The 22,977-nt window shown below is 36.9% G+C and overlaps 1 protein-coding gene across 7 annotated transcripts in view; it reads right to left on the bottom strand.

The window, feature by feature from the left end:
- The window catches only part of BTBD10 (BTB domain containing 10), a 75,491-nt gene that overhangs the window by 2,383 nt on the left and 50,131 nt on the right, over positions 1–22,977 (bottom strand). For all 7 annotated transcript variants that reach the window (XM_012456621.2, XM_012456624.2, XM_012456626.2 and 4 more), the window contains 3 exons: positions 21,289–21,409; positions 9,235–9,432; positions 6,730–6,840 (listed from right to left, as the gene is read on the bottom strand). In XM_012456621.2, the coding sequence (XP_012312044.1) occupies positions 6,730–6,840; positions 9,235–9,432; positions 21,289–21,409 (430 nt within the window). The remainder of the gene's footprint in view (positions 1–6,729; positions 6,841–9,234; positions 9,433–21,288; positions 21,410–22,977) is intronic.

Below are 22,977 nucleotides of genomic sequence, written 5' to 3'. Positions count from 1 at the left end.
CTTTCTTTTTTGGAGCTGGAGTCTCTGTCACCCAGGCTGGAATGCAGTGGTGCTATCTCTGCTCACTGTAACCTCTATCTCACAGGTTTAAGAGATTCTCCTGCCTCAGCCTCTCCAGTAGCTGGGATTACTGAAGCCTGCCACCACACCCGGCTAATTTTTGTATTTTTGGTAGAAACAGGGTTTCATCATGTTGGCCAGGCTGATCTCAAACTTCTGACCTCCAGTGAGCCTCAGCGTCCCAAACTGCTAGGATTATAGGTGTGAGCCACTGCACCCAGCCACATATGTATGTTCCAATAAAACTTAATAAAAAACAGGCAATGAGCTGATTTTGGCCCATAGGCTAAAGCTAGACCATAGTTAGAATCAGAAAAAAACAGAATGGTCTCACATAGTAGGGGATCCATTAATGATTACTATACAAGTGAATGTATGTAGGCATCGTTGGTAGCTAGTACAAATAGTCATGTGTGGAGTATGTATGTACGTGGTGGGGGTGAGACAGGTGCAGCAGGTGAACAAAGCTAAAAATCTAAAAACCTGTAGAATGTCTTCATTTCATACTTTTGGTCAATTACCCTCTGAAGGCAGCACCAGAGATCAGAAAGGTCTCCATTACCATTCCCTTGTCCTTGATTCCTCCTGGACTATTAGAAAGACTTTAAATTTCCCATCTCCTTGTATTCTCTCCTCCACACACGATCACCACTCTAGATAAATGTAATCATATTACAATCCTTGCTTAAAAACTACCAATGGTTTCCTCGGTGCTTAAAGGGAAGGTCTATACTCCTTAGAATATTATACAAGGCTTTTTTACAACCTGGTTCCAATCTACTTAACGTTATCTACTATCATGCTATACTCTTAACTCTACAGCTCTTAAATACACCTGCCACATTAAGCTTTCTTCTAAATATGCTTTTACACAAATTGTTCTGCTGCCTGTTCCCCCTCAGCCCCCTTACCCCTGTGCTCTGCTCCACCTCCTTTTATCACTGGCAAATATATTAAGATTCTCCACACAGTTAATCATTCGCTTCTTATGCTCCACAGCACTCCCATGTTAACAATACTTAACAGAACTAAATTGTAATTACTGTTTTGTATGTCTGACTCTCTCATTTAAATAACAAGTTTCTGTATGGCAAAGCCAGTGTCTTTGTTGGTGTATCCTCAGTGCCTAGCATAGTACCTGATACACTGTAGGTGCTAAACAAATATTTGAGCAAAGAGTGAATGAACTACTAAGATATACCAATTACAAGTAATAACCTCTTCCAATATCCATCTTACTCAGAACATTTTTTCCTTTAAAAAGACAGTAAAAAATCACCACTTTGGGAGGCTGAGGCAGGAGGATCATGAGGTCAAAGATCAAGACCATCTTGGCCAACATAGTGAAACCCCATCTCTACTAAAAATACAAAAAATCAGCTGGGTGTGCTGGCATGCACCTGTAGTCCCAGCTACTCGGGAGGCTGAGGCAGGAGAATCACTTGAACTTGGGAGGCAGAGGTTGCAGTGAGCCAAGATTGCGCCACTGCACTCCAGCCTGGCGACAGCGAGACTCCACCTCAAAGAAAAAAATAAATAAATAAAAATAAAGTAAAATAAAGTCTGTCCCTGACTCGGGAGATTTACCAACCTATTCAAGTCAACAGTTCATGATTTAGCAGCTACTGCACCACAGAATTGTAATGCCAGAGTGCTACCTTAAAGGTGGTTATGGTCTATTGGGAGTGATTAAATTGTTCATAAAGTCAAAGAACATTCCAAATAGCAAATATGCATACCTAAGAGAAAGTGTTACAGCAATAGTGGAAGTGTAAAGAATTCAGAAGATGAATGAGATTCCAGTGGACCAAAATAGAAAAAGTTACTTCAAGGCCTTCCTTAATCTTAATGGATGAGCAAGACTGGGATGAGCAGAAACATGGGGAGCACAATGTAGGCAGAGAGAATATTACGCTAAGGAGAGAATGGCATCAGGTAAGATACAAAGGCAGGAACATAGAAGATGGTTTAGAAGACCCTAACACACGTATGACTGGAGCAGAAAGTGTATTGGTAAACACCTGGAGGTAACATTAGAAGACAGATTATGGTCAAATGGGGGAGAGTTATGTGTAAATTCTACTCTTTAATAAAGAGTAAATTATACTTTTTATGAAACAAAAAGAAGCTCAGATTTTGTTCAAAGTTAGTTTGTTAAAATTTTGCAGAGAAAATTTTGTATGCAGGTCCAGAAACATGGAATTGGGAAATCAGAGGTTCTGTATACAGGTGGACTTTCAATTATAAGAGCCAGTCCTACTACTGTCTTGCCATTCCTGCCCAGGATGCAGAGGGTAAAATAATTCACAATCCCATCCAATTAAAGACTTTATTTCTTTGTCTCGAATTTCCTATATTCTATGGGAACTGTAATTCCACAATTATTTAGAATTTGTTCCCTTAAACTTCAGGTTCTAAGTCTCAGTCAATTATTCTGACAGAAGAGAGCTTTCCACTGAGTTCAGGACAAGGACTAATGACGGGAGTAAGGCCACATCCAATATGGTCTGCTAGATGGAGTAGCAGTAGTCCTAAACTGCCTTAAGAACCTAACCCTTGGAGGTCAAGAGATGTTGTTCCATTAAGGGATAGATGAAACGAACAAAATGAAAAACCCCAAAGAAGTGCCTTTCGGTGGAATTGTAGGGTGGAGAATGATTTAGGTAAGAATTATTTGTGCTTTCCCACTTTGGACACATTTGTGTTTAACAACACCAACAAACCCCAAAAGCCTGCTTAAAATTAAGCAGAGGAGGCCTCAGATAGGTCTGAGAATAGCAGTGTCTCAATATGAATATGGGACCACAGAGCTAAGATTATTGTTTGAATACTTCCAGCCTTATATTGCATCTTTTCTCACACATCCAAGTTCTCTCCTGTCCTCCTCATGTCTCTTACACACCAACCCAATCTAGCTCCCATAAAAGCGAACACACTTAATATTCTAATAAATTTCTTTTTTAAAAAATTTAATTAAATTACATTTAATTTTTTTATTGCATTTTAGGTTTTGGGGTACATGTGAAGAACATGCAAGATTGTTGCATAGGTACACGCCTGGCAGTGTGATTTGCTGCCGTCCTCCCCATCACCTATATCTGGCATTTCTCCTCATGCTATCTAATAAATTTCTTTTAAGGGACTTGGGATTGGAATGGCAGGGGCATAGAAATGGTGGAGGAGGATAGTAACAAAATTGCTAACTTGGAAATCTCAACGTTTTTTCTCTGATCCCAGGAAAGTCTCAATACTTCTGGTGGGTTACGACTATTCTACTTATTTTTCAAGAGGAAAAGTAATATACTTGATGAGAAAATACAGCTACTGGTGTATATATTAGTTGAGAAAAAAAGGGTGCTTCAGTACAAAGAAGCAGTTATTGAAGAAAAGAACAGATGAGCCTGGTGAGTTACTGTCCTACCAAAGTTAAGCCCAGTAACATAGACTATAGTACAGAGACAAATAATATTCGCTATTTAAGTGGAAATTTAAAATACCAGCTGATAAATGTAAAAGGAATGATAAATTCAAAAATTATCATTTTGCAATCCTTAATGAAATTACGGATTCAAGCAAAAAGTATCAATTAGTATTTAAAACCTTTAGGTAATGATTAGCAGGGAGCTGAACATTCTTAGTGTCGAAATAATACCACATAAAGAAACAGCTTGATCTTCTAATAGAGAGATCAGGTTGTCACCCACAGATATGGTTTGGCTCTGTGTCCCCACCCAAATCTCACTACAAATTGTAATCCTCATGTGTTGGAAGAGGAACCTGGTGTTTGGATCATGGGGGTGGTTTCCCCTATGCTGTTCTCGTGACAGTGAATTCTCACAAGATCTGATGGTTTAAAAGTGTGTTGGAATACCCCTTTCACTCTCTCTCCTGCCACTATGTAAAGAAGGTCCTTGCTTCCTCTTCACCTTCTGCCATGATTATAAGTTTCCTGAGGCCTCCCAGTCATGCTTCCTGTTAAGCCTGCAGAACTGTGCATCAAATAAATCTCTTTTCTTCAAAAATGATCCACTCTCAGGTACTTCTTTATAGCAGTGAGAAAATGGACTAATACACTGACTAAACCTTTCAATCTGACTTACAGTTTATAGAAATTACAGAAGAGAGGGAATAAACTGAAGGACATACCAAGGAAATAATAGGGCAAATCCAGAAGTGGGACCCTCTACAAGGTCCCAGACTCTTCAATAGGACAGTATTATAAATAAGGAACTATTCTAGATTGAGAAATTTAACAAAACAAGCAGTTACTTGCAAGATGTGGTCCTAGACTGAATCTTGATTTAAAGAAAACAGCTAAAAGGAAATTTTGGGAGACCACTGGGAAATTTTAATGTAGACTGATTCAAAGAAAGTATTCTTAATTTTGTTGGGTATGTTAAAATATTTTTTTAGAGCTGCATATTAAAATATTTAGAAATGAAATATTTTATATATATATCAGATATATATATATAATATATACACACATATATATAATGTACTATTTTAAATGAATTTTACATGAAGTTAACAGTAAATAGTTACTAGGTCCTTACAATTATATGAAAATTCTTTTAGGAGTATGGTTCAATGATTTAGAGCACTGCTATTATCTCCCTGGGACAGAGAATGAAGTCTTCCCTTTCCATAACTAATTTACATGTAGCTTTTCCATAAGTCATTCATTTACTATTTGAGAACCACTTATACCTAGGAACTAGGCCACATGTTAGGTATGCAGCATGCAACCTGACTTCTCTTAAGGGGCTCACAGTCCATGACTGAACAGAGTATTATGTAGCAAATTATTCTAAGGAACAATTTCACAGAGGTTCCAAGAAGGTTTCAGAGGACTTAAAGGATGAATAATAGTAGCCATGTAGAGAAAGAGGAAGTAGAGTGGAAAAGAAGTGATTTCTAGTAAATAATATTTGATTATTACAACTATCCTCTAATATATACAAAGTATTATACTCACTACAAAGATAAAGGCAACTGATGCTCAGAAAGGCTGAGAGACTTAAGACACTTGGCCACTGTACTCTTTACCATGGCCTGTAAGAGCCTGCATCTTCTGATCCTACTTTATCTCTTCTACTAACTTTCATACCAGTTACATCTCTTCAAATTTTCTCCGCACTCATTATAACAGCCATGTGTATGTTTTCTGTACCACAAATATAGTAAGCACATTCCTACTTCAACCCTTTTGCACTTGCTATTTTCTCTATCTAGAACCATTTTTGTCACCAGGCCTCAGCTTGAATGTCGTCTTCTCAGAGGCCTTCCTCGTCCTCCCAATCTAAAGTAGATCCTGGTGCCTTCTCTCTAGGTCTAAGACCAAGTAGCTAAATCTCATTGTTTACAAAGTGACGGACTAGGGCACCAGGACCAATGCTTCACATATCAGCAATCCCACTGCTTTTAAAGCCCAAAGTCTCTGCACCATCCCACACAAAAATCCTGTTTCTGGTTATTCTTCCTATGTATCTCAGCAGCCCATTACTATTCTCCAGCAGTTCAACCAGGTAGGTCAATGATCAACACTATTATCTTCATTATCACCATCATAAACATATACTGCAAACTTACTATGTACTAGTCACTATTTTAAGTGTTTTTCATGTATTAATTCATTCTATCCTTACAAGAATCTTATAAAGTACTCATTAATGCTCCCATTTTAGAGGAAAGAAACTGAGGCACAGAGTTTTTAAGTGCCATGGCCAAGGTCATACAGCTATTAAGTCACAGGATTTGAATATAAGTAAACTGGCTCCATAGCCTTTACTCTTTACATTGTCATGTTATATCAAGAAAGACACCTTGTTCTTCTTAAGGGTCTTTTAAAATAAAAGCATCTGATAAATCATACAGAAAAGTTCTTTTAATTCGTAAAGTAAGCTAACTAAAACTCTATGCATTTACAAAAGATAAAAGAATTTCATAATTTGTATTTACCTTAAAAATAAGCTACTATCATACTTTTAAGACATAAGTAAGCTACCAGTGCGGCTTTTTTCATGAATATTCAGAAAGTAATTTTTAATTCTATTGGGCTTCAATGATTACTACTATCCAATCATCCTGGTTTAAAAGCCAATAAAAGGAAAATGCGTATATAAACTCTACCCATGGAGTAAATTTGTGATTATTGCTACATCCTTAAGATTTACTGGTATTTTAAGATAAATATTATTTTAGATCTTAGAAAGGACAGTATCTGTCATAAAGTCACATGTAGAAAAATGAGGCCAAAGGCTATCTCTAGCTCCTCAAATGAATCTTCTTTATTAGCCCTGCCAATCGGGAATGTACATATATGAAACAGTCCTGCCAATCCTATGGGAATGTACATATAGGAATGTCCACACACACACCACGTGGGATTTGTCAAAAATGAATTAGGGCAAACTATGGCAGAAAAAGACAAATTCATATCTCTGTATCACTAGCAAATCTTACGGAATACTAATTTCTAAAGGCCTTTTATCTGTCTTCTCAGATAAGTGCAGCTGATTTTGGTATTTATAGGTCTATTGCATAAGCATGTGGTAATCAATTGTCAGAGTTTTTCTCAAAGTATTCAAACTGTATTCTAAATAAGATCCAATAGTTTTAATCTTTTTTTTCAAAAGAAAAGGATTGAAAATAATGAAAATGTCTTACCTTCTATTCCCAATCTAATCTTCTTAAGACCCCTCTCCTTCAAAACTGACTTGGCCACATCTCTGTTTTCAATGTACTTGAAAAATCTATATAATTTTGTGCTATAAATAACTGGAAAAAACAGACAAAAATATTATTGTATTAAAATTAAAGGATTTAGAGATGAACTTAAATTTATTTTGCTCATCAAAGGGGCCTAACAGTCCTAAAAGCCCAAATAACAGATGCAGTAATGCCAAAGGATGACTAGCCAACATGACAGGGCAATATTCAGTATAGTTAATGTAGAAGCAAATGTCTACTTAAGTGGAAACAAGAAAAGCTTTGACAACCAATCAGGAAACCCAATCCATAGGAACAATCTCCTTCTGAAAGATACATCATCTATACATTTATTGGAATAAGATCTGCCCCAAGTTTCAAATAAGAGAATCCAAAGAAGATATCAATGTCGATCATTATCAAGCAAAGTAAAGGACTTTGCTAAGATCCCTACAAGGCCTAGTCTAGAGGTGGGGAAAAACTGCCTTGTCAAAGAGTACAAAACAAACACATTTTGTATTTCATGGATTGAGCAACTATTAATAATTTCCCAAAATGCAAAGACCCTCCCCACAAACTGTTTTCCATTCAGGCGAACGGCCCCATTTAATACTGATGTTAAAAATGGCAGATTCGAGCAAGTTCTGCCTAGGTTAGTCTGTTTAGAGCAAACTGGCTTTGCAAAGGACAGACATTCCACTGACAACATGTTGAGTCTTCCAAATGTGCTGAGAACTTCAGGGAGTTAGACTGATGGACATTCCTCGCCTTCTCTCTTTCAGGTGGAGTTATCTCCCTTAAAAGATGAACTGCAAAGGTTTTTTCAAAAAAAGAAAAACACACTCACAAACCAAACATGCTGGTTTAAGAGCCAATAAAAGGAAAATGCGTATATAAACTCTACTCATGGGGTAAATTTGTGATTATTACTACATCCTTAAGATTTACTGGTATTTTAAGATAAAGATTATTTTAGATCTTAGAAAGGACAGTATCTGTCATAAAGTCACATGCAGAAAAATGAGGCCGAAAGGCTATCTCTAGCTCCTCAAATGAATCTTCTTTATGTTGGATCACCTTGACACAAAATAAAACATATTTAGACAACTAAGTAAACATGTTTTCAGGCCTTTTAAGCTTCAATGCTTAAGATAAAAAAACAAGAAAACAAAAAGAAATATATTGAAGTGGAAAAATTCTACAATGGAAAAGAAAATATCAGGTTTATTATAATTCCTTTATCACTATAATATCATTTCTATATTCTATGGTTGGCTGTACTTTCTTGAAGTCAAACCTTTTGAAAAGTGAAATATAAGTTTGTTCATTCCTTTTCCTTAACAGAAAATAATTTAGTATACTTCTTTTAATTTTGGCAACCTTTCATTTTTCTTGGGTTTTGTTCAACTTTTTATTCCACATATTATAGAAAAACATTGTCAGTAAAGAGCCTAGGACTGAGGAAACAGCAACAGAAATGTCTATTACTACAACTATCCACAAAGAAATCACAACGCTCATTTAAGTACATCATGCAAAAGAAATATCTCAATGAAAACTCTGAAAAGTGCTACCATAACTGTGTTAAATAATCTTTCAAAAATCTCTTTTAGAAGTAAAAAGGAATGCCATCTGGAGTCTGCTTTGTTTTGATTTTAGAAAAGTATATGTAAAATGGAAAAATCAGAGATAAAGTGTTTTGGTACTTCCTATATTAAACCCTAGTCCTTACCAAGTCAACAGGCTAGAGTACAGAAGAAGATGTTAGGCTATTTTATTCAGTTCCTTGAGCCATTCTTTCAATTCTTCCTTATTTATGAAACTGGTCAAAAATACTAATATCAGATTCATCAAGAAAAACAAAAAAATAGGAAAAATGTTAGTGATTGCTGCTCATGATAGGCCATTTTGGTCAGAAATACCCAAAAGAACTATAGTTCTACAAAGCCTTATGAAGGGTCATTGTATCCTTGATGAAAATATATATTTTAAAAAGAACACCTTAGAACTCAACGTTATCCTCAAAATCAATGAGTTAAAACTTCTAAATTTATATAAAAATAAAAATTCCTTTTTTAAAAAACACTGTTTTTATAAAGGAACTAGTTATCCAGGATGCTTTTAAATACAAAGAAGAAAATCTATCAAAATCCAGATAGTCAACAAAAAGCTAACCACTTACGTGTATGGCATGGGTAGAGCATCTTGTTCTGTATAGGGACATATAATAAATACTTCGGGCATTGCGAGCCATGCAGTTTCTGTTGCAACTACTCAGTTCTGCCACTATAGCATGAAAGCAGCCATAGGCAATACATAAAACTTTATTTATAAAAATAGGTGGTGGGCTGGATTGACCCCCAGGCTACAGTTTACTGGTCTATGAAAAGAGTTCTTTCTTTACAAAAACAAGAGATAATCCATGATGATTTCATGAGAGAGAAAACATGCCAGAATACTTACTTTGTGAATATTCTTCTCCCATCTGTGGTGGATATTCTTCATCCCAATCAACCACATCATCATCTGTAAGCACCACTATATGACATTCCCGTTCCCCGCTCTGGGCACTAGCTACCATGAGAGGGAGGATCATTTCTTCCAGATAAAATTCAAATTGTCTACGAGCACCATCATTTGACAACTCATGCATTAGGGCACCTGAAATGAAATCCACAAAATATCTTATCAAAACTTTTCCTAAAAAGAATTCTTTTAGACATATATAATCTTATAATAAGAAGGACCAATTAAAGGCATCCTACAGAGGCCCCCTCCTCATTTTACACATCAAGAAATAACTTGCTTACTAAGATTACAAAACTGATTTGCAAAGTCAGAAGTCAGAATTAAAAGTCTATCAGAAATTAAAGTCAGAATTAAAACTCTATCCGTAGCCTAGCATATTTTTCACTATACCATATTATCTTCCATCAGTATATGCAATATGTCTTAAAGCATATCTTAAAGATACTTTTCAGGTTATCCACATAAACTGAATTAATTCGTATATTCCATCTCTTGCATGTTCTCCTTCTCAGAAAGTTACAAACAGAATATTTCAGTGCAGGTTGAGAGGTGAGGTGAGAAGCATCAATAGGGAATAAGGTAGGCAAAAGGCCAAGCAAAATATAACACGATGCAGGAATTCCACAGCAAAACTGATACTAGAATTGAGAAAGCTGAAAGATAGACTTCAGCGTCCTTAAGCATAGACATAATGAACGACCTCAGTTTCCTAAATGCACAGTCACAAACTCACCTGCACTGACCTATCTTTTTTTCTTTTTTCTGGGATGGCATTCTGCTCTTCTCACACAGACTGGAGTGCAGTGGCATGATCTCAGCTCACTGCAACCTCCACCTCCCAGGTTCAAGCGATTCTCCTGCTTCAGCCTCCCAAGTATTTGGGATACGGGCACCTGCCACCATGACCAGCTGCTAATATTTTTATTTTGGTAGAGACGGGGTTTCACCATGCTGGTCAGGCTGGTCTCGAATTCCTGACCTCAGGTGATTCGCCTGCCTCGGCCTTCCAAAGTGCTGGGATTACAGGCGTGAGCCACCGCACCTGGCCTCTTTCTTCTTGAATTCCTATTTAATGGAAATGTCCTATCTCCTACTGAAGATTCCAACATCTCAGGAACTACTGCTACTCCATCAGCCTGGAGAGCAAAGTTAAAGAAGCAACCATATGCGTGAGTGAGTGAGTGTGTGTGTGTGTGTGTGTGTGTTGTAAAAACTGGAGAAGCGGTGAAGGAGGACACTAGAACTCAAACCTACAGTCTCCCAAGGGAGAGCTTTTCCTCCCTACAAGATGTCTCTATAATTATATATAACAATTAGCAATATGTAATTAATATCTTACAATTAATATAATAGAAAATTGATTAGATAATTAACTAATCTATATTGCTATTACTTAGCCATGTCTCTCTCCAGGCTGGCGATTTCTCATTACCATTTAAAAAAGTTATCTTTATAGACAAATTCCTATAATTCAATACTTTCTCTCTCCCCCAATTTCTGAACCAATTCCAATCTGGCTTCCACTCTCACTATACTACAAAAGTATTCTTGCCATGGTCTCCAAATGGACTTTATATTTTTAAAGACAATAATCATCCTTTGGTCCTCATCTTATTTGACTTCTCAGTTTAATCTCCTACACTGGACCTCTCTTTCTTGAAACACACTCATCCCTAAGAATCTCTGATACCATTATCCCTGTTTTTTTCCTCCTCCAGGCTATTCTTCCTCAGTAACCTTTGCCAACTGTTTCTCCTGCAGCTGTTCATTAAATACTGGTATTTCTCAGGACAATTTTAAGTTCTTTTCTTCTTTTTCTGCTTTTATCGTATGCTGACAATTACCAAATTTATTTCTACTCATTCAGTCTTCTGTATTCAAGATGCATTATATTTAGCTGCTTTCTGGAAATTTCTACTTGGATGCAATCTCACAGGTAGTCAAACTCAATACAACCAAAATTGAACTTATCATCTCTGTCTCTTTCCATAGTATTTTTCAAATCAGTAAATGGCATCACTATCCACCCAAGTTCTCAGAACCAACTCAGTACAGTGCTAGGCATATAATGGGAACTTAAATATTAGTATACTAAATGAATAAATCCTTGATTTCTCCTTTACCTACTAATTCAAATAATTCCCCAAGTCTTCTTAAATATATCTCAAACTGTTATTTCCTTCTTTTGGCAGATATTTACTAAAGATAGCTAAAAAATCTCCTAAGCCATGTACTTTTCTGCAAGGTGACCTTGACATCTCCTCCCAAAAAGTGAAGTCTAGTTCCCCTCCCCTTTAATTAGACTTGTCATACAATTTTCTAACCAGAGAAGCATGGCTGAGGGGAAAGCACATGACACTGGAGGCGAAGTCAGAAGAAGCCTTGCAATTTTTGCCTTGGTTTCTGGAATGTTTTGCTCTTCAAATGCTTCCTTTCTGAATGCAGCCTCCAGGATCTGAGAAGCCCAACTCATGGAGAGACTACACACAGGTATTCTGTTTGACATTCCTAGCTGAGTCCAGCCTTTGAGTCATTCCAGTCCTGGCACCAGACATGTGAGTAAAGCCTCCAGCATTGTGAGCCACCCCAGCCCATTAATTCTTCACAAATGAGGCCTCAGACATTGTGAAGCAGCCATAAGCCACCTCTGCTGTGCCCTGTATAAATTCCTGACCCGAGTAATAAAATGGTTATAGTTTATGCTAACTACTGCACAGCAATAGTTAACCAGACATATTCCATCCCCTTGCCTCCATCTTGATTCTGTTCATCATTAACTCTCATCCAAACTACTACACAATCTTTCTGATTACATTCCCCCAACATCTTCTTTTGCCCCTCTGCAATTCATTTTCCCCACAGCAGCCAAATCTAATTGTCTCTGCTAGTCTAACCCTCTCATGACTTGTATTATCCTTAAAATAAGTCGCAAATCCTCAATTTGGTATAGTGAAAACGAATGTCATAAATCAGTGTGTAGAATCAATCCTTTAATATATATCCTTTAAATATTATCCATAGACTGATGACTCCCACTTGTATCTAGCCGACATGTATAACCAATGCTCCACTCAAAATTTCTACTTAGATATCTAACAAGTATTTCAAACTAATCTTGTTCAAAATCAAGCTTCTAGATTTTTGCTCCTCATGAAGTCTCCTTCATCTCAATTAATAGCAATCTCACACTTCCAGTTAAAGCTCTCTTCTCTTTTCCTCTCCACATTCAATTGAAGAGGAAATCCTGGTAACCCAAACATTCAATATGACTAGAATCTGACCACTTCTCACTGCTTCCACTCTAATCCAAGCCTCACCATCTCAGACCTGGCTTTTGGCGTTGACTCCCTAATTGATCTCTGCTTCTAGCTCAATTCCCCTTTTGGTCCATTTCTAACACAACAGCCAAAAGTGATTCTTTTAAACCTTAAGTCAGGTCAGGATTATAGCACTGAACAATTCTACATTGATTTCTGTGTGAACAGGGCCCCCATGAAATGGTACAATGTGACAGCCTAACAGATCACATCACTCTTTTTTTTTTGTTCAAACTCCTCCCTTATCTTCCAATCTCACTCAGAGTAAAAGCCAAAAGATAAAGGCCCTATATAACCTAGGTCCCTTGTTACCTCTCTGACTACATCTACTACTAACACTCTCACTCATTCCATTCCAACTATCGTGGGATCTCTGATGCTCTCAAACATACCAGACAAGCTCCTTCATAGTGTGCATTCACTATTAACCTCTGCTTGAAATTTAACATTTTCATTTCTAGTGAGTTTCTCTGGCTACTCTAAGTAACTTCACTTTTTTCTCCTTAGCACTTATCACTAACATACCATATATGACTTATTTACTTTATTGTATGTTTTTCCCAATAGAGTGTAAGTTCCATTAGAATACAAAGTTTTGCCTGGTTTGTTCATGCGGAATCCCCAAAACTTAGAACAATGCTTAGTACAGAGTAGAGTCATTAAATATTTGTTCAATTAATAAATTTTGTTTTCTCTTTACCTCTCTGAGCTTATTCCTCACCACTCATACTCCATTCCTCTGCTCTAGCCATATTTGCCTTTTTTTGGGTTCCCTCAATATGTCATATTCCCTCCCACTTGAGAACCTCTGCACATATCATTTCTACTCCTTGTATGGTCAGTTTTACTGCCTTCTTTGCCATCCTTCAGGTCTCAGCTTTAATGGCACTAGACAATGATTCTCCACAGATCCTTTGTCATACACTTCTCATAATACCTCATTTCTTCTCTACATTTTTCATAGCTTTTATTACTTGTTAAATGTCTGTCCTTCCCACTAGTCTATTATCTCCATAAAGGCAGGGACAATGTCTGTCTTTGTTCATCACTATATGTACTATATACATGAAACTCATAAAAAGCTTGATTAAGAAGGAAGAGGGGAAGAAAGGACAAGTTAAATGGTAAACTAGAAATGAATAGTTGACCAGGACGCAAAGGCACAAGAATGATATATAGTGGACCCTGGGAAGTCGGTAGGGAAGGCTGGGAGGAAGGTGAGGGATAAAAGACTACGTACTGAGTACAGTGTACACTGCCTGGGTGATAAGTGCACCAAAACCTAGGAAATCACCAGTAAAAACTTACCATGTAATCAAAAAACACCTGTATCCCTAAAACTATTGAAATAAAATTTAAAAAATTTTTTTAAAGGTGACACTTAAAAAGGTAGAAACTGTCAGTGTAAATATAATATCTGAAGCCACAGTGATGAACAGCACCACTTAGCATAACTGCAGATTCTGTGAGAGAGAAACTAGCTAACAGTAGAGAACAACCACAATTCTAAGGATCAGGAATAAGGATGCCAAAAAGCCAAAGGAAGGGAGAGTCAAGAAAAAAAATTAGTATTAATTAAGCCTAAAGGAAACGTCTTTATTTTTTCTTGAGACAGGGTCTTGCTATGTTGTCTAGGATGGTCTCAAATTCCTGGGCTCAAGTGATCCTCTCGCCTCAGCCCCCCAAAGTACTAGGATTACGGACATGAGGCACCACGTCCAGGGAAATGCCTTTAAAGATAAGATGCCAGAATCCCCATTAAACTTAACATTGTTGAAAATCTTCTAGCCAATTTGACAAGACAAAAAAAAAGATATAAAAACTGTTACTTATAACACAGACAATTAACTATGAAGCATATATGAGGATTAACTAAAAAATTATTTTAGAAACAAACAGGGTTCTATGAGGTGACAATGTACAAAATTCAGTAACCTTATTATATACTAGCAGTTAGAAAAGTTAAACATATTCTACACATAGCAACAATAAAAACACAAAATATTAACAAGACCAGAGCAGAAACTATATGAAGAAAATGATTAAAAAACTCTACCTAAAGACACAAAAGTGTGAATAAATGGGAAGACACAGCATTTGGAGCTATACATTAATTTTTCTAAAAAGTTAACTTCAAGTTATTTTTTTATTATTATACTTTAAATTCTGGGGTACATATGCAGATCGTGCAGGATTGTTACATAGATATACATGAAATGATGGTTTGCTGCATCCATTCCCATCACCTACATTAGGTATTTCTCCTAATGTTATCCCTCCCCAATTCCCCCATCCCCTGCTATCCCTCCCCTAGGCCCCACACCCACTAACAGGCCCCAGTGTGTGATGTTCTCCTCCCTCTGTCCATGTGTTCTCATTGTTCAATACCCACTTATGAGTGAGAACATGCAGTGTTTGATTTTCCGTTCTTGTGTCAGTTTGCTGAGAATGATTGTTTGCAGCTTCATCCATGTCTCTGCAAAGGACATGAACTCATCCTTTTTTATGGCTGTACAGTATTCCATGGTGTATATATGCTGCATTTTCTTTATCCAGTCTATCATTGATGGGCATCTGGGTTGGCTCCAAGTCTTTGCTATTGTAAACAGTGCCACAATGAACAAATGTGTGCATGAGTCTTTATAAAAGAACGATTTATAATCCTTTGGGTATATACCCAGTAATGGGATTGCTGGGTCAAATGGTATTTCTAGTTTTAGATCCTTGAGTAATCAGGAATCGTCACACTGTCTTCCATAATGGTTGAACTAATTTACACTCCCACCAACAGTGTAAAGGTGTTCCTGTTTCTCCACATCCTCTCCAGCATCTGTTGTCTCCAGATTTTTTTTTTCTTTCTTTTTTTTTATTGCATTTTAGGTTTTGGGGTACATGTGAAAATCATGCAAGATTGTTGCATAGGTGCATACGTGGCAGTGTGATTTGCTGCCTTCCTCCCCTTCACCTATATCTGGCATTTCTCCCCATGCTATCCCTCCCCAACTCCCCACCCCCCCGTCCCCCCCACTCCCCCCAACAGACCCCAGTGTATAGTGCTCCCCTCCCTGTGTCCATGTGTTCTCATTGTTCAACACCCACCTATGAGTGAGAACATGTGGTGTTTGATTTTGTGTTCTTGTGTCAGTTTGCTGAGAATGATGGTTTCCAGGTTCATCCATGTCCCTACAAAGGACGCGAATTCATTGTTTTTAATGGCTGCATAATATTCCATGGTATATATGTGCCACATTTTTCCTGTCCAGTCTATCGTCGATGGGCATTTGGGTTGGTTCCAGGTCTTTGCTATTGTAAACTGTGCTGCAATGAACATTCGTGTGCATGTGTCCTTATAGTAGAACGATTTATAATCCTTTGGATATATACCCAGTAATGGGATTGCTGGGTCAAATGGAATTTCTATTTCTAGGTCCTTGAGGAATCGCCACACTGTTTTCCACAATGCTTGAACTAATTTACACTCCCACCAACAGTGTAAAAGTGTTCCTATTTCTCCACATCCTCTCCAGCATCTGTCGTCTCCAGATTTTTTAATGATCACCATTCTAACTTGCGTGAGATGGTATCTCAATGTGGTTTTGATTTGCATTTCTCTAATGACCAGGGACGATGAGTATTTTTTCATGTTGTTGGCCACGTAAATGTCTTCTTTTGAGAAGTGTCTGTTCATATCCTTTGCCCACTTCTTGATGGGCTGTTTGCTTTTTTTCTTGTAAATTTGTTTAAGTTCTTTGTAGATTCTGGATATTAGCCCTCTGTCAGATGGGTAGCTTACAAAAATTTTCTCCCATTTTGTTGGTTTTCAGTTCTAACGACTGTTTCTTTTGCTGTGCAGAAGCTCTTAAGTTTAATTAGATCTTATTTGTCTATTTTGGCTTTTGTTGCCATTGCTTTTGGTGTTTTAGTCATTAAGTCCTTGCCTATGCCTATGTACTGAATGGTATTGCCTAGGTTTTCTTCTAGGGTTTTTATGATGTTAGGGCTTATGTTTAAATCTTTAATCCATCTGGAGCTAATTTTTGTATAAGGTGTAAGGAAGTTTCAGCTTTCTTCACATGGCTAGCCAGTTTTCCCAACATCATTTATTAAACCTGGAATCCTTTCCCCATTGCTTGTTTTTGTCAGGTTTGTCAAAGATCAGATGGTTGTAGATGTGAGGCATTACTTCTGAGGCCTCTGTTCTGTTCCATTGGTCTATATCTCTGTTTTGGTACCCGTACCATGCTGTTTTGATTACTGTATCCTTGTAGTATAGTTTGAAGTGAGGTAGCATGATGCCTCCAGCTTAGTTCTTTTTGCTTAGGACTGTCTTGGCTATGCTGGCTCTTTTTTGGTTCCATATGAAGTTTAAGGTGGTTTTTTCCAGTTTTGTGAAGAAGGTCAAGGGTGGCCTGATGGAGATAGCATTGAATCTATAAATTACTTTGGGCAGTATGGCCATTTTCATGATATTGATTTTTCCTAACCATGAGTATGGAATGTTTTTCCATCTGTTTGTGTCCTCTCTTATTTCCTTGAGCAGTGGTTTGTAGTTCTCCTTGAAGAGGGCCTTCACGTCCATTGTTAGTTGTATTCCTAGATATTTAATTCTCTTTGTAGCAATTGTGAATTGGAGTTTACTCATGATTTGGCTCTCTGTTTGTCTGTTATTGGTGTATAGGAATGTTTGTGATTTTTGCACATTGGTTTTGTATCCTGAGACTTTGCTGGAGTTGCTTATCATCTTAAAGATATTTTGTGCAGAGATGATGTGGTCTTCTAAATATACAATTATAAAGCAAGTTCTTAATGAACTACAAAGAGACTTAGACTCCCACAAAATAATAGTGGGAGACTTTAACACTCCACTGTCAATATTAGATCAACGAGACAGAAAATTAACAAGGATATCCAGGACTTGAACTCAGATCTGGACGAAGCAAACTTAATAGACATCTACAGAACTCTAGACCCCAAAGCCACAGAATATATATTCTTCCCAGCAACACATCACACTTACTCTAAAATTGACCACATAATTGGAAGTAAAGCACTCCTCAGCAAATGCAAAAGAATGGAAATCATAAAAAACAGTCTCTCAGACCACAGTGCAATCAAATTAGAACTCAGGATTAAGAAACTCACTCAAAAAACACACAACTACATGGAAACTGAACGACCTGCTCCTTAATGACTACTGGATAAACAATGAAATGAAGGCAGAAATCAAGATGTTCTTCGAAACCAATGAGAACAAAGACACAAGGTACCAGAATCTCTGGGATGCATTTAAAGCAGTGTCTAGACGGAAATTTATAGCACTAAATGCCCACATGAGAAGCAAGGAAAAATCTAAAATTGACACCATATAGTCACAATTAAAAGAACTAGAGAAACAAGATCAAATAAATTTGAAAGCTAGCAGAAGACAACAACTAAGATCAGAGCAGAACTGTCTCTGAAGGAGACAGACACACACAAAAAAACCCTTCAAAAAAGATCAACGAACCCAGGAGCTGGTTTTTTGAAAAGATCAACAAAATAGATAGACCACTAGAGCCAGACTAATAAAAAAGAAAAGGGAGAAGAATCGAACAGATGCAATATAAAATGACAAAGGGGATATTCACCACTGATTCCACAGAAATACAAACTACCACCAGAGATTACTACAAACACCTTTATGCACATAAACCAGTAAATCTAGAAGAAATGGATAAACTCCTGGACACTTACACCCTCCCAAGACTAAACCAGGAAGAAGCTGAATCCCTGAATAGACCAATAACAAGGTCTGAAGTTGAGGCAGCAATAAATAGCCTACCAATCAAAAAAAGTCCAGGACCAGATGGGTTCACAGCCGAATTCTACCAGATGTACAAAGAGGAGCTGGTACCATTCCTTCTGAAACTATTCCAAACAATACAAAAAGAGGGAATCCTCCCTAACTCATTTTATGAGACCAACATCATCCTGATACCAAAACCCGGCAGAGCCACAACTAAAAAAGAAAATTTCAGGCCAATATCCATGATGAACATTGATGTGAAAATCTTCAATAAAATACCGGCAAACCAAATGCAGTAGCACATCAAAAAGCTTATCCATCATGATCAAGTAGGCTTTATCCCTGGAATGCAAGGCTGGTTCAACATATGCAAATCTATAAATATAATCCATCAAATAAACAGAACCAAAGACAAAAACCACATGATTATCTCAATAGATGCAGAGAAGGCCTTCAAAAAAATTCAACAGCCCTTTATGCTAAAAACTCTCAATAAACTATGAACTGATAGGATGTATCTCAAAATAATAAAAGCTATTTATGACAAACCCACAGCCAATATCATACTGAATGGGCAAAAACTGGAAGCATTCCTTTTGAAAACTGGCACTAGACAAGAATGCCCTATCTCCCCATTCCTATTCAACATCATATTGGAAGTTCGAGCTAGAGCAATTAGGCAAGAAAAAGAAATAAGGGGTATTCAATTAGGAAAGGAGGAAGTTAAATTGTCACAAGTTTTTTTAAATGAGAATGTTTTTGAATGTCTAGAATAGACATAAGTCATATTTGAGTATGTTTGAGCCTGAGGATTAATATATGGAGAGAGGGAAAGACTGATGGTTCCAAAGGAGACAACCAGTGGAAGAGGGTCCTAAAAATGCACAAGGGAATACAATAATTTATTAATTCAACAAAGTCAAAAAGATATAGTCTCTGCCCTCAAGTCCAAATTAGTTTAATGCCACAAACTGAAAAAGACTGCATGAACCAGAGAGAGAGAACATGCAAGCAAATTGTGTAATTTCTTCTTAAATTAAGATATAAACCCAGATATTTTAGTGTAATGTGCCATTCCAAATATTCAGCAAAGGCACATATTTGCAAGAAAAAAAATTTACTTTTGGACTCAACTCTACTTCCATTTTTATAAGACCACTTCCATCTCTTCAAATTCTATAGTTATTTTTTAAAACATCTTTGAGAATCTCTTAATTTTTAGTAACATATATTACAAGTAATCTAGAAACAACTACAAATATTACTGAAAAGCTAAAAGTCTAGGATAATCACATTACACATATCACCTTACTTTTAATCCATAATAAAAGATACTTAGTAGTAATGACAAGGTAAAACTATGCACAACAAAAGATTGCAGAACTAAGAGATTCATATCATCTGTAAAAAATTTTATTTTTTTCGATCTCTGCAAGTCACCAAAATTCAACATCAAATTATATAAAGATTAATTTAAATGGTCCTATGAATAAAGACACAAAACTTGAAATCAGGGATCTACAATGCTCATGGTTTCAACTAAAACCATTTTTTTAAGATATGAGAAAACAGCAACTTTGGCTGGGCACGGTGCTCATGTCTGTAATCCCAACACTTTGGGAGACTGAGACGGGTGCATCATCTGAGGTCAGGAGTTCGAGACCAACCTGGCCAACATGCTGAAACCCCGTCTCTACTAAAAATGCAAAAAAACTAGCCAGGTACTCTGGAGGGTGCCTGTAACCACAGCTACTGGGAAGGCTGAGGGAGGAGATCTGCTTGAACCCAGGAGGTTGAGGTTGCAGTGAGCCAAGATTGAGCCACTGTACTCCATCCTGGGTGACAGAGAGAGACTCTGTCTCAAAAGCAAATAACCCAGCAACTTTGTTCAAATGTACAGTTGTATATTCTGGCTGTCCAACAATCTACTGGATCTACTATATTTCCAAAGTATACCTACTACATCTTTACTCCAAAAACCTCAGGTCTTAGAATTTTTTGTATTACCATGTAGGATGATATCCTGGGCACTATGGAAGATACACATAACTCCCAAAAACAATACTCTTTACTCTTTCTAAATCATTCAGTTCATTCTTTACTACCTATTTCCACTGAACACTTTCACAGTCCTCTAGCCCACAATGACTTCCCCTTCCTCTGAACTTCTCCAACCATTTAAGTGCTGGAGTCACTTGGAGATATTTAAGTATCTAAGTCAACATTTGATACATCATAAACTATTTTGACTTTTTTGCACATAATCACGTCTTTTCTCAGGGTTGGCATAACAGTGGGAGTAGGGGTGCTAAAGAAGTGGTGAGAGAAGAATACCAATCAAAGAGATGAGATTACAAAGTTCTAGACACTACTTTGAGACTATATTTCAAGTTCCTGGATCAAGCCCTATGTGTAAATGAGGGCTAGACATTCAATCTAGGATCTTTAATGATAGGTATTGTTTTTGAGATTTGTGTTTTCCATAGTGCTCAGAATATTATCATGTGGTAATACAAAAAATTATAAATATTTGGATGATGTGATCAAAGAAATGAAGCCAAATGACCACACTTGACCAAAGCCAAGTATCCAAAACTATGAGATAAATTTAACTGGTAACAAATAAATAATATAGAAAACAGTCTAAGAGGAAATCTGGGTTTGTCAAAAAAGAAAATTATTAAAATTGAAAAAACATTTGGAAGATTGCACAAGGAGATTATTAAGATCTTTGCAAACTTTCATTAATAATCTTTGTGGTACTAGAATGCTTTATAATTCAATTAAATACTTTAAGTCTAACTAAGTAAACAGCACTAATTTGAGATTTCTGTTCCAATATATTTTAATTCTACAAACCACCCACACACAAAACATCATACTTACTGAGATCTCTACATTTAATAGTACTATATTCAAAAGAGATACAAAGATAGTCACATGCTTCTCTCAGTTCAGGAATAGATATGCCATCAGGACAACGGATTATTCCTGTTTTATAGTAATCCTGGGGAAAAAAAGAAAAGCAAGCATAAAATATCTGGAGCACAAGGTAGCCAAAACTTATTATTAAGGTTGGACTGGTAACATTTTCAGAAACAGTAGAGAACTCTGACATCTCTGAATTGTGGAAGTTTAAACTTAGATGAGACTTCACTTCACCTACCTTTTCATTTTACCTATAAGGAAAATTCAGGTCCAAATGAATCCACTGACTTAACCTGTCATACAATTACTTAAAAGCAAAGCTAATATTAGAACGTAGGGCTCCCCATTACCTAACTAATGTCTTCTCTTATGACTTCATATCAATGCATATGTGTTTTTCTTCTACAAGTTATAGTTCTACAAAACTGTCATAAAGTTTTCAATTTTTTTTAAAAAAGGAAACTGAATATGTACCTTAAATATTACCAAGATAATTTAATAAAATTTGAGGTTTTTAATACAGAATTATACTCATATTCAAGTATTAAAATATGTAAAATAAGATGTACCATTAGATATTCTTCTTCTAATATATCCTTTGGTGATTCCATACTATGACAAGCAATACTAATTGTTTCCAAAATCTACTTAACAGGTTAAAGGACGACTCCAGAATTACAGATATGTTACTTCACAGATGAGTGATAAAAATTATTTTCAATTCCATGAGAGGACATATGGAAAGCTTAAAAAAGCACTTTTTCCCCAAAATTAAGACCTGGCTCGGCCAGGCACCATGGCTTATGCCTGTAATCTCAGAACTTTGGGAGGCCAAGGCAGACAGATCACCTGAGGTCAGGAGTTCAAGTCCAGCCTGGCCAACATGGTGAAACTCTGTCTCTACTAAAAATACAAAAATTAGCCAGATATGGTGGCGCATGCATGTAATCCCAGCTACTCAGGAGGTTGAGGCAGGAGCATCACTTGAGCTTGGGAGGCAGAGGTTTCAGTGAGCTGAGATCGTACCACTGCACTCCAGCCTGAGGAAAAAAAAAAAAAAAAAAAAAAAAAAAACGGTCTCAAGCTTCCTGAGGTTCAGAACCTAAGTAAACAGTAACACAATTTCTAAGGTTGCTGCATCAATGGAAGTGAAACATCTTCTGGTACTTATATGAATACTCACCTGATCAAGATCAACTACTTTCCCTAACTGTCTTCCATCACAGAATCCTCCCTACCCCCACACTATTTAAGAAAACTGTATTTTCAGACTGTGGCACAAACTGTCAGAAACTATAAATCAAACCTTTTTTTTTTTTTCAAGACAGGGTCTCACTCTGTCGCTGGAGTGCAATGGTGTGATCTCGGCTCACTAAAACCTTCCCCTCCTGGATCAAGAGATCTTCCCGCCTCAGTCTCCCAAGTACCTGGAACTACAGGCATTCCACCCAGCTAATTTTTGGATATATTCTTTTGGTAGAGTTGGGGTTTTGCCGTATTGCCCAGGTTGGTCTCGAACTCCTGGACTCAAACCACCCACCTGCTTCAGTCACCTAATGTGCTGGGATTATAGGCATGAACTACCACACCCAGCCTTATAATCAAAATCACTGAATTTAAATTACAAGTAGAGACTCTGTATGATAA

Source organism: Aotus nancymaae, unplaced genomic scaffold (assembly GCF_030222135.1).
Source record: "Aotus nancymaae isolate 86718 unplaced genomic scaffold, 86718_ANA_hifiasm-v0.15.2.pri h1tg000059l, whole genome shotgun sequence".
NCBI lineage: Eukaryota > Metazoa > Chordata > Mammalia > Primates > Aotidae > Aotus > Aotus nancymaae.
This window is presented reverse-complemented; position numbering and strand designations above follow the sequence as displayed.